The sequence below is a fragment of the Marmota marmota genome, unplaced genomic scaffold (genome assembly GCF_001458135.2).
Source record: "Marmota marmota marmota unplaced genomic scaffold, marMar, whole genome shotgun sequence".
Classification (NCBI taxonomy): Eukaryota; Metazoa; Chordata; class Mammalia; order Rodentia; family Sciuridae; genus Marmota; species Marmota marmota.
The window spans coordinates 1,887,309-1,904,194 of NW_025999896.1; the positions used below are offsets into that span (position 1 = coordinate 1,887,309).

The window sequence follows — 16,886 nt, forward strand, 5'->3', positions numbered from 1 at the left end:
GAGGAGGTGGGCTTTGGGGCATATATATATATATTTGTATCTGCCAAGTGGAGACCTCTCTCTCTCTTTCTCTCTCTGCTTTCTGATTATCATGTGAGCTGCTTCCCTCTGCCACACTTTTCCACCATGATATTCTGCCTCACCTTGAGCCTCGAGGAATGGAGCCAGGTTTCTATGGACTAAGACCTCTGAAACTGTGAGCCCCCAAATAAACTTTTCCTCCTCTACAGCTATTCTGATTGGGTCCTTCAGTCACAGCAGCGAAAAATCTGACTAAAATAGATGTCATCATCCCAATTTAACCACAGCCCCTCCCTTGCACACTGTTCTTGTGCATAAGTCCAAGTTGGCCTGGTCCATAGCAACAGCCTCAGGTTATCAGGAAAATTTGCTTTGAAAAAAGCCAAAATATTACTGAATTTCCTTTCATTGGTGTTCTCTCTAGAGGATGTTTCTTGGGGTTATCTGATTCTAGGGAGATTTGTGTCTTTCTTCTTGCCTTTTTAAAAACCCATTTGCAACTCCATAGAGGTAGACGTTAACTTATGGAGATAATGCAAATAATTTCTGTTCATAGAAATTCAAATGAGTTTTGTACAGGGAAGAGGTAATTGATTTCTGCTTTGTGGAAGAGATCATTTTTGCCTCTGTTAGAAAATTAGTTTTAGCATCCCTGATGGTCCACACATGGGTCTGTACCTTACATTCTCCTTTGAACCGTGTTTTATGTCATATTGATTCTCTCCATAAATGATAAAAATGTTCATTTTATGTTTACATGGCAGAAATAATTTTACTTAAAGAAAACCCTTTGGGGCTGGGGTTGTGTGTGGCTCAGCGGTAGAGCTCTCGCCTCACATGTGCAAGGCCCTGGGTTTGATCTTCAGCACCACATACAAATAAATAAAATAAGTGTATTGTGTCCAACCACAACTAAAAAATAAATATTAAAAAAAGAAAATACTTTAATTAGATATTCTCCCAGCAGTCATTTGGGCCTCCTTCCTCTCTTGCCCCTACCCCCATTCAATCCATTAGCTTTGTGAATGTATTTTTTTTTTTAATTATTTTTATTTTTTAGTTTTCGGCAGACACAACATCTTTGTTTGTATGTGGTGCTGAGGATCGAACCCGGGCCGCACGCATGCCAGGCAAGCGCGCTACCGCTTGAGCCACATCCCCAGCCCCTTGTGAATGTATTAAAACCACTAATTGTATGGAATGTAAATTATCCTCAATAAAGTTAATACTCATTTTTTTTTAAAAGGTAGTAGTTTCTAAACTTTTTTTTGTGGTTAAAATTCCTATGAGAGTTTGCTGAAAGATCTATGGACTAACTTGCTCCTGTTCCCACAGACAGGTATAGGAAAAAATCCTTACATGCATGTGCATAGAAGTTTCACAACAAAAGAGATTCCCAATGAAGCTCATTCATCGATGCCCTAGAGATCTCTAATCCCTAGAAGATCTCTAATCCCTGACTTTATGAGATTGTCACTAGCACATATTAGGTCAAGTGCATGTCTAAAAGATTCTTTTCTTCCATGACTCATCTTGGCCAGTAGCCTTTTCGTGTTATCTTCTAGCCCCTCCCCCTCTACGTTCTCCAGCTGTTTTGACATCCTTTCTCCATCACTGTGATAGGCAGAGTTTAAGGATGACCTCTATGACCTTCACCCAGTGTCACTCCCATTTATGTGGCAAAGGGGAGCTTATCTGGAAAGGTCTAATCTAATCACAGTTCTTCAAAGCAGACAGTTTCTCTGGCTGGTGTTGGAAGAGTCTGATTCAAAGCCAGACAAGGACTCCATGTGTCCTTGCTGCCTTTGAAGATAGAAGGGGCCATGCAACGAGGAATTCAGTTGGCTTCTGTGAGCAGAAAGCAGTCCCTGGCTGACAGCCAGCCAGGAAGTGAGGACCTCAGACACACACAGCTGTAGGAACTGAATTATGTCAACAACCTGCATGAGCTTGAAAGTGGATGCTTCCCCTGAGCCTGCAGATGAGATCCCAGCCAGCCAACACCTCCATTCCAGCCTTTGAGACCCAGAGCAGGAATCTGGTATAGGCACCAAGGACTTCTGACCTACTACTGTGACATAATAAGTGGTGGTTGGTTCAGGACTCCACGTTTGTGGCGATTTGTTACTCAGACTACAAAACTAATACAATCAGTCAGTTTCACATTGCTGTGCAGCTGGCTGTCATTCTGCTGGATGTTTCTAGATCCAGCTCTTTTCCTCATAAAATTCCTAAGATGGCTACTACCCCTCTTCCCCCCATGAGGATGATGTCACACTCTGGATGCCTGGCTCTTCTTCCTGACTCCGTGGTCTACACTGATAGCCTGCTCCCTCAAGTTTCAAAAGTTAAAGCTGAGGGATCCCTTGGCCATCATTGCACTGAGGAAGCAGAGGGGCAGCCTACACTTGGCTGGTGTCACATCTCTCAGTGGGCTCTTTTCTGCTAGGACTGGGAGCAGAAGAGCTCACTCAGGTGCCCAAGTGATCAACCCTGAGATGGTTTGAAATGAGAAGGGGAAAGTTCTAGAGCCCCTCCAGTTTACTAGAAGCCTTGTCCATAAGGTGTGGGGTCTAGGCCTAGATCCTGGGAGAAGGGCTTTGAGAGTAGAAATCACGTGACAGGGTCTGAATCTAAGGGCTAATAGCTAGTCTCACAGAGGCAGGGGCTCTTCAGCTACTCCAAGGAGAAGGGTTTTCGAAGGCTTTAATCCTGTCCTCATTAGCAGCTGTGTGTAAGACATGTCCTACGTGACAGACATGGGGATAACTGTCCACCTGGCTCTTTGTAGGGTTGGCTCTTCCTTCCTTTCTTCTCCTACTGTTTTCCCTCAGGAAAAGCTAACAGGTTTTGACGGGAAACTGGGTGCTCTAATACTGAGAGGGAGCCCCCGAAGGCTTTCCCTCTTCCTCCTTCCATTTATCCATAAAAGACCCAGAGCCCTCCTGCTTCCTGCCTTTGCTGATGAGAACCATTCATTTCTGGAACCAATCAGTTATTTCTGCTCTAATGAGCTAATGTCTTTTCTGGTTGGGAAAAATCCAATCAGGCCCTTACCCTCATTTTCTTCTTGGAATGCAATCTCCTGTATCTGGGAGTCTGAACGTTGTTTGAGCAGGCTTGGGGCTTCTTTATGTGAGTGTAGGGCCCAGGGTAGCCATGCTGAGAGACTGAGAAGGAGCAGGGAGTGGGGAGTTGAAGAAGGAGAAGAAGCCCTTACTCTCAATGGGAAGCCCTCTCACTCAGGTCCCTGAGAATCTCTGCATATTTCTGAACGTGTTGTTTCCTTATCCATAGGCTTGGGTATGAGTTTGTGGATTTGTGGCTTTCCTGTACTTAAGAAATCTGCCTAGATCCACAGAATTTCTTCTGTCTCAGGGCTGGGCTCCTTTACAAATAAGCAAACCTGAAAAATGCAATGATTTCAGAATGAGTAAGATGCCTGTGTGTAAATGTATGTGTGTTAAGATGAACTTGTGTGTGATCACAGGAACTCCAAGCATGACCCTTCTTGAGTCCCCACTTCAGCTGATCGGGAAACATGACGCTGCGAGGTGGTGGTGGAGCTGGAGGAGGGGGCACAGAGGAAGGGAGGAGGAGGAGAGCCTCTGCTTTTGGCACAGGGCCTCTGGGTGGAGCCTCAGGCCTGGCCCCTCCAGGAAGCATGTTCAGTTCTAACAGGCTGGGCTTCTCAAACACCACTTCACAGAGACAACAGAAGGTTGGGGGACGGGGGAGAAGTTGGAGGAACTGTCTGTGCTTCTGTGTCTCCCACCTCCCAGGACCCAGCCCTGGGGCCTAGCAGTCAGGGGAAGTTATTATAGAGGCACATTCTTCTCCACAAGACCTTTTTTGGGAGGGCCCTGATTCCTTATTGCCCTTTGATCACCATCCTGGAACTCACCCATTCTGGGGTTGGAAGATGACCTCTGCTCTCTAACCTGTTCTAGGGAGAGTTCTGTTTGGATGGGGCTAGCTCCCCTGTGGCCTCCCAGAGTCCAACCCCTGCTGTAAAGGAGAACCTCCATTTCCTCCACTATAAAATGGAGATACTGGTAGTGTGGAGGCTTGTGATGTGTCAGCTCACCCAGGCTGAGTTACCCAGAATTCTTATTCTTGGGTGTTTCCTATGAAGGTGGATCATGGAGAGCTTCCTGTGGGAGGGTCAAAGGGAAGTGGCGCCATGTTGTAGCTCACACGTCTTGTCGCTACTGTGCCAGCTTGCCTGGATGTTGTGAGTTGGTGGCCAGTCTGCCACTGCTGCATCTTCTTGATGGTTCCTCTTTCAGCCCCTTAGTCAGATATGTGTGTTTAGCTCTCTGATGAATGACCCTGGCTTCTGCAGAACATCCATACCATCCAGTTCAGAAACAACAAGAACTGACATGGGTTTCTGACTGTCTTAAGGGATTCTGGCTTGTGTGTATGGATTCTGACTTATTCTCCATCTCCCCCCACTCTACCTCCATGTTTGTATCCCAACGAGCTCCCTTGTGAACTTCAAGCACCAGTATCAGATGTGAAGATAGCAGCCCCTTATAGACACTTCTTGACCAGTGCCCGTAACTGCCCAAAGTCAAGTCCCTGTAACAATGCCTGTTTGTGTACACCATGAGATATACTTATCCCATGCTTATATGACATCTCTATCTATATACAGGCTGAATGTCCCTAACTGAAAATGTGAAATCTAAAATGCTCCCAAATCCAGCACTTATTGAAGCTGACATAAGTGGAAAATTACACACCTGTCCTCATGTGATGGGGGTCACACAAAATTATTTAAAATATTACATAAAATTATCTTCAGCCTGTGTGTACAAAGTGCATGTAAAATATAAATGAATTTCATGTTTAGAGTTGGATCCCATGCCTAAGACATCTCATTATGTATATGACACTATTACAAAATCTGAAAAACTCTGGAATTTGAAACACTCTGGGCCTATGCATTTTCAACACCAATTTCTTTCTTTTGTTTTTAATTTTTGAGGTGGTCGAGGAGATAAGGGTCCCCTGTTCTCATCCTGCTATCTGCAACCCACCTGAACTCTTATATGTGTAAATTCCAAAGCCCAGGAGCCACCAGACCCAAGACATGGTTTCTAGCTCCCCAGCAACTTAAGTGACTAGCTTGAGAGGAAGCGCTTGTGGGGTCCTCCCCTCCCTCTTTTCCTATGAACAAACTGCCAAAAGAGAGAGAACTTCAGAACAAACTTCTAACAACATTTAATATTTTCAGGACTTGGATGGACTGAGACCCTGGGGGAAAATGGCAAGGTGTTCACAAACAGAAAGTCACAAGGGTCCTCAGAAGACGATGTGGGCTGGCTGGACTGCAAGCTCAGCAGGAACTTGCTTTTTCACAATATCTGTCTCAGAACATGCTGGAACCATGCTGCCCCCTTACACCCGGATTTGCTGCTGTTCCTTCCTCTTCACCTCTGCCCAGATGTCCGACAGGTCTTGGATAAACTGTTGGATCTGACACAGTAAGGGCATCAGTGATTAACCCCACCCAACCAGAGTCCTCCCCCATCCCAAGACAGTACATATCTTCTTGAAGTACATCATTTTCCCAAGGCAATCATGATACCTCATTTGTCAGTTTTTCTAGGTGAACCTGAACATGAGGTTTAGTAGATTAGAAGCCATATGTAGGAAAGGAGCTGGGGGGACCTCCTAGGGACAGGCAATAGTGATGGCATGAAGAACAGAAGGGGGGAGAAAGAGACAGGTTCACAAATGGGCTACAGAATAAAAGCATTTAGCTGGAAGGGCCTGGTTAGTGCCAGGGCAGATGTTCTCCACAACTTCAGAGTCCTTGAGGCCTTGGAACCCAAACCTGATGCTCATTATGATCATCTTGAGTCATCAAGAAAAGTTTAAGCTCTATTCACTAACTTCTGTTTGAAAGTGCTTGTAGTCACCTTGATACAGTGCTGCTTCTGAGGTCAGAAGACCCAGCTCCTGATGCGGCAGCTCTGGGGAAATCACTTCATCTTTCTGGAACTCAGTTTCTTTGTCTTTAAAAAGGCAAGAGGGAGCTAGGCAAGATGGTGCATACCCTAGCAGCTTCAGGAGGCTGAGGCAGGAGTATCCAGGTTCAAGCCAGCCCCAGCAATTTAACCAGGCCCTAAGCAACTTAGCGAAACTCTGTCTCAGAAAATAAAAGGGCTGGGGATATGGCTCAGTGGTTAAGTGCCCTTGGGATCAATCTCTGGTACAAAAAAAAGAAAAGAAAGAAGGAGAAAAATTTGGATGGCCTCTAGGATCTCAGTTTTAAAACAATGACACTACACAGACTTTATCCAAAGCTCCAAACCCCTGTTAGCCACTGATATTTCTATTATTGATAGAATTCCTATTTTTCAATGAGGAAATAAAGAGCCAATGAATTAAAGCAATTTCCCAAAGAAATGCAGCATTTGTCTTGGAACCCAGGGGCACTTTACCACTGAACTACATTCCCAGCCCTTTTTCTTTTTTATTTTGAGATAGGGTTTGCTAAATTGCTTAGGGCCTCACTAAGTTGTTGAGGCCAACCTTGAACTTCTGATCCTCCTGCCTCAGCCTCCAGAGTCACTGGGATTAGAGGCATGTGCCACCATGCATGGCCAAATTCAGTATTTCTTAAACTATGTTCTTGTAATAAGTGGTCACATACTCCAAAAAGGGTGGCTAAGTCAGTTTTAGAAACATCATTTGTTTGAGAATCTCAAAGCAAGGAACATTAGCAAAGAAATCAACTTTGTTTAAAAACTTAGTGTTTCTAGATGTATTAGTCCATGGGGCCCTTTTATTCCCTCATGGGAAACAATATCTCTAAGATTCTAGGATTTGCCAAGCACAGTTTGGAAAATTGCTGCTCCATGTAGTTCAGTCTCATTCAAGGAAAATTCTAGACCTTTCATAACACAATATATTGAATGTAGATCATCCTGGCCTTTTCCTAATTGTAGTGTGTACCACGATCTTCGCTCTGTGTAAGCAACTGTCTTACCAAGTCTGTGCCCGAGTCTGTTGTCAGAATGTTGTTGAAAACATTAGTCACTGAGTGTCTCTGAAGTTTCATTGAGAAATTTCAGTTAGAACTCTGCATGCAACCTCATGTTTTCTTCTTTTGGCACAAGAACTACGTGTTGTTTTTCATCTGGTTACTAGGAAGCTCAGAGTCAACTATTGTCCCTATTGAAGGTCCTTGAATCCAAGAATTCACTAGATTCTGTTTTTCTCTTTCTATATTTAACTTCTGATTTTAACTTACATTTTCCCGGGTGCTTTTTTTTTTTTTTTTCTTTTTAATTTCCCAGGCTACTTGGTCATGTGATATCTCTGTCAACAGGAGTATAACCTATACACATGGAATATTTTAAAATAACCTTTGGGCAATACTCCTCTTAAAATAAATCAAGGTTGAGATTTCCTAGATCAAAATTGAGAAAATCAAAATAGAAAATCAACTATCCAGTAAGGAGTTTTGCCAATGTCCAATAATGCCATTCTTCTCACAAAATACCTAAAAATTTTTTTAAAAATAAAAAATGCTGTTTCTGTTAGCATGCCTTTTATCATTATTCTCATTATTCTTTTATCATTATTCTCACACAAATATTTTGACATTTTTGTTTCAATTTCTAATTTGGTAAATATCGATAGATACAACCCACAGAAAGGAAAGCTATCTTGGGGGTTGGTATTTTCAGAGTGTAAAGATATCTTGATACCAAAAAATCTGAATATTGCTGTTTCTAGAACAAACTTCCTTGCAAATACACTTCTTTGAACGGTAAAATAACTCTATTGTAATATGCCTTAAAACACAGGCTGAGTATTGTCTTGGGAAAATCCTTGTTAGCTGATCAGTGGGGAAATCTTTCATATATAGATATAGATGTATATTTCAAAAGTTTTACCTTTTTTTTAAAAAAATAAAATGCCTCTCAGTCAGTTGATTTTATAGCTTGTATTTCACATTCATTTACCAAGTAGGTATTGAGTGCCTACTATGTGCCAGGCATTTTTCAAGGCACTGGTGGATACAGCAGGAAACAACCACAAATCTCAGTCCTCAAGTGATTTGTAGTATATGTCACAGCAGAGCTAAGGGCTTTTGCCAAAGGAACACACAGTGGCTTAGTCCTGGTTCTCTGCATGCCAGAAGAAGCATCACTGATACATCTGCTGGTACAGAATTTCCCCCAAAGCCGGATATGTGTAATTCTGGTTGTGATTTTAAGTGGCACAGGAACATGAATGGCATTAAAAAAATCTTTTGAGGGACTGGGGATATAGCTCAGTTGGTGGAGTACTTGCCTGGCATGCACAAGGCCCTGAGGTTCAATCCCCCATACCATGAAAAAAAAACAACAAAACTTTTGAGTCATACAATAAAAAAAATCTATCTCCTTTTCAATTTTCTTTCTATTGCTTCTAAGAACACCTCAGACAGATAGTAAAGTGACTTGAATACTTCTCTAAACTTGCCAGTTTCCCTTTTTAACAGAGTGGGGTTCAAACATTGGCCTTTACCAAGCCATGGTCTCTCACTAGAATTTAATAAGGCAGTCACATGACTAATGAATCAATAGTAGATCCCTGCTCTGGCCACGTGCTTTGAGGCCAAAAAGGGTCTTAGTATGAACGTAGTGGTTCTCAAAGTATGGCACCAGGAGCAGCAGCATCACTTGGGAAATTGGGTTCTTATCTCAGACCTATGGAGTTAGAGATTGTGGGGCAGGGCCCAAGGATACCCCTCTCCCTGCCCGCTCCCCACCAGGTGATTCTGATGCTGTTGACATCTGAGAGCCAATCCTGTGCCTGGTTCATTCCTCCACTCAACCATTCACTTGAGAAGCCCCTTGGCCCACATCCAGCTGACCCCAGTGCCTGCATCTTCCTCCTACCATGTCCAGCTGTTTGTGCGTGTCCTCCATGGACACTTGGGCTGTCTCCTTTAGCTGCTTGCTCACGATCTGGAACAGGTTCAGCGTTGCCATCTTAATGGTACCGAGCAAGAGAGTCTTCTTGGCTGCCGTATTCTGGATGTGTGCCCAGCGAGATTCCTGGGGAGGGGACCAGGATGGGATGTGAGCACAGGACTCGCATCTATGTGTCATGTGTGTGTGTGTGTGTGTGTGTGTGTGGTGTGTATGGGGGGGTGCACATGCGCAAGCCTCACCTACGCAAAGCCCTGGAGCCCCCTACCTTGCCCACCACAGCTGAGGTGCCTCACCCAGATGATGACATCGCTGCGGGCACGGTCAAAGCGCATCTGCAGCCGCGCCAGCTCATTGTTGTGCTGGAGAATCTCGTTGTCCTTTTCCTCCATGTAGCGAGCCAGTCGCGCCTTGGCTCGCTCTATCTGCTCCTGGCTCTCCTGCGCTGACTGCATGAGATCATGATGCATGCTCACCAACGTCTTGTAGCGTCCGATCACCTCGTGGATCTCCTCAAACTGAGGCCAGGGTTTGGGTCACTGCACTGTCCGGGGGCAGATGCAGCCATGGCAGCTCTGCCAAACCCCAACCTGAACACCTGAACTCATGGACACCAGGGTAGGCTGGCCTGGCCAAGGCAGGAGATGTGCAGATGTTACTGTCCTACCTCCTGATTCTCCTGGGTTTATATGGGCCATGATCCATATATTGCCAGGAAGCACAAATGGGTTGGGGTTCTCAATCTTAGATCTATGTTAGAATCATCTAGGGAGCTTTGAAAAGGACACCTGTCAAGTTCTACTTCCAGAGATGGTCCCTATCATTTGAATGTTGCAAAAGATCTCACAGGTGATTCTAGACACAGAGTTGAGAGTTGTGCATAGAAGATATTTTGAGATATTTCCCAAGGCAATGATTATCCTATTTAACAAGAATGTACCAAGATCCACTTATACGCCAGGAGCTGTGCTCAATGCTAGGGACATAGCAGGAGATAAGAAAGTCAGTCCCTGTTTTTTCTGAGGCTTAAAGCTTCAGGGTTAGAGGGAGGACAGACAGTAAACAGTCAGTTACAACACAGAGTGATAAGCCCTAGCTAGGACTGGGCATGGGGCTGTGCAGAGCCTGGGGCAATAACATCAAGCTTGGTGCTTCCTGGTATTCCTTCAACAAATTTGGTGTGCGAGAAGTAGTAGAGTGGAAGTCCAGTGGAGAAGGTGGTCTACCAAGCCCAGCTTGTTTCCTGCAGGGTGGCTATACTGCTCCAGCTCTAACCTTCAAACTTCCATCCAGTTGAACAAAAGCCATGCAAAGCACCCTTTTAGAAGTCAAAGTGAGCCCCAGTTCTGGGATGCTAATTCACCCCCCTCCCCCCAGGCTTATCAATGTGTGCCTTCCAGCTACCCAGAGGACACTCCCCAGCACTTTCTCCATATCATGACATTTCCAGTGATAGACTGGAGTCTTGGGAACTGCCCTGCTGGCCTTTTCTCAAATATGCCCCTTTGGGGAAGAATCACCCAGCATTGGAAAGAGTGGGAACAGCCAGAAAAGGGTTCCTGGGAGAAAAAATGGCTCAAATGAGACTGGAAGTACTAATAAAAGATAGCTAGGTAAAAGCAAGGGGTGTGTGTGGGGGGAGATGAAGCATAGTTACAGGTAGAGGGTAAAGACGAATGGTTTGTGTTTGTCATGTTTAGGATGCTCCATGTAGTTTAATATGAATGACCTGAGCTCCAGGTGGGGGGAGAGACAGATGAACCTGGAGAAGTTCCAAATAACAAAGAAATGCCTAATAAACCCCAGGGAAGAAATGTGAACTTTGTCACTGAAGGATCTTTAAGAAGCAAAAAGAACTTCATTTTCTGCATTTCCCAAAGTTTACTCAGCACACCATAAAACAGCTTTCAGCAGTTAAAATGAACAGACTACATCGGATCTCCTAGGAAGGGCTCACAAATTCTTATTTTGATGTCAAAAGGACTCAGGCGCCAACTTAAAGAGGCTCCCACAGTCCCAAGAGGGACAGTTTGAACATCAGGAAGAATAAGAGCAAAGGATTGAAACATACTCATATTTTAAAAATTGTTAAGTTCATAACGATACTAAAAACATTACAGGTTATTTTTGGAGAATGCTGGAAAACCAATTCATTATTCTAAACCACTGTAAAGAGTCAAGTATTTAACAAGCTTTTTCTTTAAGATCCACACAGTAATCAAGTAGTTGACCAAGGAAAGATTTTCTTTATGAAATCCTTCATAAAGGTGCTATTCCAGGTAATAAATGAAGAAGAGGTATTAAAATAATTTTGCCCCTCTTGGATAGTGTCTGTATCCCACAACTAAGGAAACCAGTATTTTGATCAATTAAGACTAATTTTACCTGTATTAAAACATATCAGTGAAAAGAAACAGAATACCCTCTTTTGTGTCTGACTTCTTCTGCTCAACACAATGTCTACAACACTTAAGAAACATACACAGCGTGGGGAAACTAGTTGGGACTGGTTTGGACAAACTACAGAAAATATTACTGCAATAAGTGGGGAATGATAACATTGGTTAGATGAATATTTGATATTAAGGAATAATTATCAAATATTTACAAGGTGTGACAATGGTATTGTGGTGCATCTGTATGTTAAAAAGAGCCTTCATCTTTCAGATCCATACTGAAATACTTATGGATGAAAAAATATCATTTGCTTCAAAATGGTGAGGGTGGGAAGGTGAGGGGGATGTGTCTACAGTAATTGCTGGAATGAGGTGATGAGTAACAGGCATTCCATCGACTGTTCTTTCTCCTTTGTATGTGCTTGAAATTTTCCATAATAAAATTGTTCTTAAAAAATATAATTGATTGAAAGAATAATTTCTAATGTTCTATAGCATAGCAGACAATTATGATTGACAGTAATTGTGTATTTCAAAATAGCTAGTTGAGAGGCATTGTTTTGCAGTGATGGGGATCAAATCCATGGCTTCCTGCATGGTAGGCAAGTACTCTACCAACTTTTTTCTTTTTGGCACTGGGGATTAAACCCACATTTGAAGCCCTCTACCCACTTAGCTACACCCTCAGACTCATTATGGAGGATTTTGAATATTTATAATACAAAGAAATGACCAATGTTTGATGTGATGAATTATGAATGTCATAATGATCATTATGAATGTCACACTGTACTCCATTAATATGTACGATTATTATGTGCCAATTAAAAATAAGAAAATATTAAAACTCTGATTGAAAATAGCAAGTAACAAAAGTCCCCAAGATACGCACAATACACTCCTCCAGTTTTATGGACGGGTGATATGTTACGAAATAGTAAAAACAGGCATGAAAATGAGAAATGTAAACATCAGGATACTGGTTACCCCTGAGGAGATTTGGAAGAAAACAAAAGCTGTTTTAATTATGAGTAGTGTTTTTATTTAAGGAAAAAGAATCGGGAACCCATAGAAACTATGAAGATTGAACAACACTGTGTGCTGAGTGCTGGGGCTCTCTATACTTCCCAGAATGCTTAAAATATTCTGAACAAAACAAAGGAAGGGAGAGAGATGAGATTGGCAGTAGAATGCCAAACAGGATGGCCAGAAGTGACACAGAGGTGAACTCCAGACAGGCAGCCTGGATGAGGAAGGGGCAGGGGCTGAATTCCAGAAATGCTTAGGAGGCAGAACTGACCAGATCAGCTGATTGATGGCTGAAAAAGGGAGGAGTCAAGGGCCAGACCTGGGTCCAGCTGCCAACGCAGCAGCAGTAGGGCCTGGGGATGACAGGAAGAGTGAGTTGTGGACAGGAAGAGTGAGTTAGGTACAGGGGGCTGATCTAGCCAGTTTGCTCCGTTCTAAGACGGCCATTTTACCAGTCTGATTTGGAGAAGTAATTCACAATTTACCTGTTGTTTTAATATGGTATTCTTTCCTTACTACCCCCCCCCACCCCCAGAAAACCCTCAATTGTGAAGTCAGCATTTTATCTTACACTAGATAATAGAATAGAGGAAATAAGACAGATTTGGGACTCACACATAAATAAATTAGGTTAGTGTTTCTAACCTAATTTATTATTGCAAGAACTTTAAAAAGCTGTGTGTCTTTTTTCTCGTAGGCCCTTTACAGAAATTCATCCACACCCCTTGAGAGGGTTCCTGGCTGCACCCTGTTGCTGGATCCATGGGGGGAGGGGGCAATCATTGATGGGGGGTATTGCTGGGAAGCTGCAGGGATTTCTCAAGAAGAAAAGTGAGGCCGGACATGATGATTCATGCCTATAATCCCAGTGGCTCTGGAGGCTGAGAAAGGAGGATTGCAAGTCCAAAGCTAGCCTCAGCAACCTAGTGAGGCAGTAAGCAACTCAGTGAGACCCTGTCTCTAAATAAAATATAAAAAAAGGGCTGGGGATGTGGCTCAGTGGTAAAGCATCCTTGGGTTCAATCCCTGGTAATAGAAGGAGAAGGAGGGAGGGGGGGAGGTAGAGGGGAAGGGGGAGTGGGAGAAGAAGGAGGAGAAGAAGAAGGGCTTCTGAGATGGACACCCTGGAACATTTTCCTTCTATCTTCCTTTCTAGAAAGAGGACCTCTCAGAGGAGCCTGAGGCAAGGGGCCAGAGGTAGAAGAAAGGGAATGTTACAGAGTCAAGGGAAAATCTGTTTCACAGAAGAGGAATAACAGTGTCAAATGCTCCAAGGGTTACAGTGGGACAAGGGCTAAGAAGATCCCTGACCTCTGGCCACAGGGACTGCTGGAGAGCGGTTGCTTAAGGCATTGTGGGGCCCATTTACAAGCCATGAGGCACTAAGTAGTTTACTCAACCTCTCTGAGCCTACATTTTCTGTGAAAGGGTGAACAGCTTGCTTTCCCCTCAGGGCTATGACTGACCTAAGGCCACGCTTGCAGAGCATCAAACCAGCAGTGTCCTACATAGGTTGGATGCTTTTCTAGTTTCTCTCCCTTCCTTTCCCCACTTTCCTCCCAAGTAAACAAAAGACACTGGGGAGGAGGCGGAAGTAGGGATAGATGCTTGCCACGTGTTGATGAGGGCAAAACTTAGTGCTCCAAAAGCCTGTCCTCCCAACACAAATACACATACACACCTACTTTCAGACAGCCACAGCCGCAGCCACAGATGTAGGCATAAACATGCAACAGACCCAGAGACATTGACATGACTGTCAGGCACATGAACACACAAACCACCTGGCTCCCACCCTTTGACAAACACATCCAGCCTCAGCAGGGGGCTTTGCCAGCTGCCCTTAAGGGCTGTTGCATCTCCTCAGACCAGGGTGACCATCCCTGCAGAGCCGCTGGGGCCCCAGAGGCTCCCTAAGCCTCAGCCTACTGCAGCTGAACTCCACCCTGTAACCCAGCATCCCAGAGAAGGAGAGGGGTGCTGAGGTGGGCCTGCCCCCTGTCCCTGGGACCCACCTCGGAGTTCTCCACCACCTTTTCCAGGTACTTGTTGAAGATGGAGTAGTTCTGCAGCTTGACACTCAGCCGCTGGTGCTCTAGCCGCAAGGCCGCCATCTCCTGCTTGGCCTTAGCCAGTTCCCGTAGGCGCTGCCTTTTGAGTTCCCGCTCCTTGTTGGCTTTCTTCAGGGCCCGGATCCGTTTCTGGTCATTTTCCTGGGACAAGGGAGCCAGGGTAGGTTAGGCAGGCTTGTCCTCTCCTCCCTGGGACCCCCCAGCCTGCCTGGGCTGCCCTCAGCCCTGCTTTGTCTGGGTCACCATGTGGGAGAGCAGGTGCCAAGGAAAAGGATTTCTGGGGTTATCTGAAGTGAGTTTTTGGTTATTTGATGCTACTGATTGAAGCTCAGAGATTCCTGTGGATCAAGGTAAGGCTCAGAGGACAGCAGCTTAGTTCAGAGTCAAGAGGTGACCTTGGGGGGAGCAGACGGGAAACTATTCTGCTTCTGTGGGCTCTGGATTTCAAAGAGTGGATGGCAGAATCCAGGAGAAACCAGGGTTCAGGAAACAACCAAATTACATCGGGGCTCAGTGTCTGGAGAAAACCCAACCCTGAGAGAGGCTGAGAAAATCCAGAAGTGGGAGCAGGAACCCTTCTGACAAAGCTTCTATTGTTTCTGTTTCTAATGGTGATCATTTATCCTGGGGCAGATGGCTGGGTCAGGGTTGGGAGGCCCAAATTTTCTCATGATTTGGTCCTCGGTGCCTCAATTTCTCCAACTGTAGAAATGCAAAACAGTAAGCCCCCTCTTCCTTGCAAAAGCTGGGGGCCACATTGATCAAACTATATGAAGATGAGATAGGAACTGTGTGCTTAGTCCAGAGGGCCCGGTAAGATAAGGACATTCCAGAAAGTGTGTCTAGGAGCTCAGCCTGGCATTGCTTCCAGGAGATAGTCAGGACATTCCAAGCCCAGAAAGAAAGAATGAGGCTCAGTTACATTAAGCAGTCTAAACCCTGCCTTTTTCCTTCTGTAAAGCCCTCTCACAAGATTAGGGTCAAGCCCACCCTATGCACTGTACTTGTGTGGCTCCTTTCTCTTCTTGGGAGCTCCTGAGATTGCACATGGATGGGCATGTGTGGTGGTGGCATTTGGAGAACATGGAGGAAGATGTGTGGAGAATTTGTGCTCTCCCCCTAGCACAGGAAGAGGCACGAGCAGCTCTAAATGAGTGGCTTTCAAATATACCTGTGCAACAAAATCACTTGGGAGCTTTTTAAAAACTATAGATACCTGGGCCCAACCTCAGACCTGCTGCAAGCAAAGAGTTCTGTGTTTGTAGCAAGCTCTATGGGATTCCCAAACTGAGGACTTTCCTAAAGTCATTTGGAGAACCCCTCACTCCCAAATCTCCCGCCACCCCAACCACTCCATCAGCTTTTCTCTGGCAGGTAAAATGAACAAGACCCCAGGGGAATGTGCCCAGCCCACTGACTTCTGGTTAGACATAGAGTGTGGCTTAAGAGCAGGGCTCCTCTGAGGCAGATATAGCAATTGGACCCCCTGCAGCTAGACAAGGACCTTCAAGAATCCATAAGTGCTGGCAGATCTGGATAAATCTGGATTTTAAGATGATTAAATAACCCCTCTAAAGACAAAGAGAGGGGGATTGTCTTGGAATGGTCTCTGTGGCATGGTCCTCTAACAGTCCCTCACTTGTACCTTTGGTATAAGGACAAAGATGAAAAAGAATGGTGAGTGAGGAGACTAAAACCTTTGCCCATCCATTACTGTATCCCCAAGTGCTTATCCCTGGTAGGGTCACATCCATCCACCTACCCATTCAACCGTTCATTCACTGGATAAACTATACATCCCAGGAACTGGTAAGAAAATAGGAAACAGCCATCTAAAGGGGTCAGAGACTGACAGGTAAATAGGAAATTAGAAACAACACCACAGGTGGAGACTTCAGGATGCCTGGGAAGCACCAGGCATTGTTAACAGCACTGAAGATGCTTTTAACCCTGAGTGACCCTCAAAAGCAAGAAGAACAATTTGCCCCTTCATACCTGGATGAACTGCTCAAATTTCTGGATGTGGGCCTTCAGCTGTTCTTCCTTGACTTCCAATTCCTCCCAGCGCAGGTTGAGGGTTTCCATTCTGCGCTTAAATGTCTTTGGGAGTGTAGGAGCAGAGAGAGGTCAGGAGGATGGCAGCTTCCCCTGCTCCAGAGTCTCTATCCCCCAGACCCAGGAGGGTTCATAGATGGCCTCCCACTTTGCACCCTGTTCCTGGCTCAAATTAGAGCATTCCAGGACACTGCTCACTCCAAGACTTAGATCTTTTCTATTCTCCCCAGAGAAAAAGACCAGAACCACTAGCCAGGACCCTCAATTTTAGCCGCCTCCTCCCCACACTTCCAAAATGGAGGGATGTCTACCTGCTCTCCCTGAGCCCCAGATGGCTCCCTCTCCTGTCCTGTATCCCCGTCCCCATCCCCAAG

General features: G+C 44.9%; 1 protein-coding gene across 1 annotated transcript; it reads right to left on the reverse strand.

The window, feature by feature from the left end:
* Nucleotides 1–5,118: 5,118 nt before the first annotated feature.
* Nucleotides 5,119–16,560, reverse strand: Ccdc42 (coiled-coil domain containing 42). Its single transcript, XM_048797924.1, has 4 exons — nt 16,453–16,560; nt 14,401–14,598; nt 8,928–9,086; nt 5,119–5,505 (listed from the first exon to the last, which is right to left on the reverse strand). Exons 1-4 carry the CDS (start codon nt 16,540–16,542, stop codon nt 5,428–5,430), a joined length of 525 nt encoding a protein of 174 aa, XP_048653881.1. The 5' UTR covers nt 16,543–16,560; the 3' UTR covers nt 5,119–5,427.
* Nucleotides 16,561–16,886: the final 326 nt, after the last annotated feature.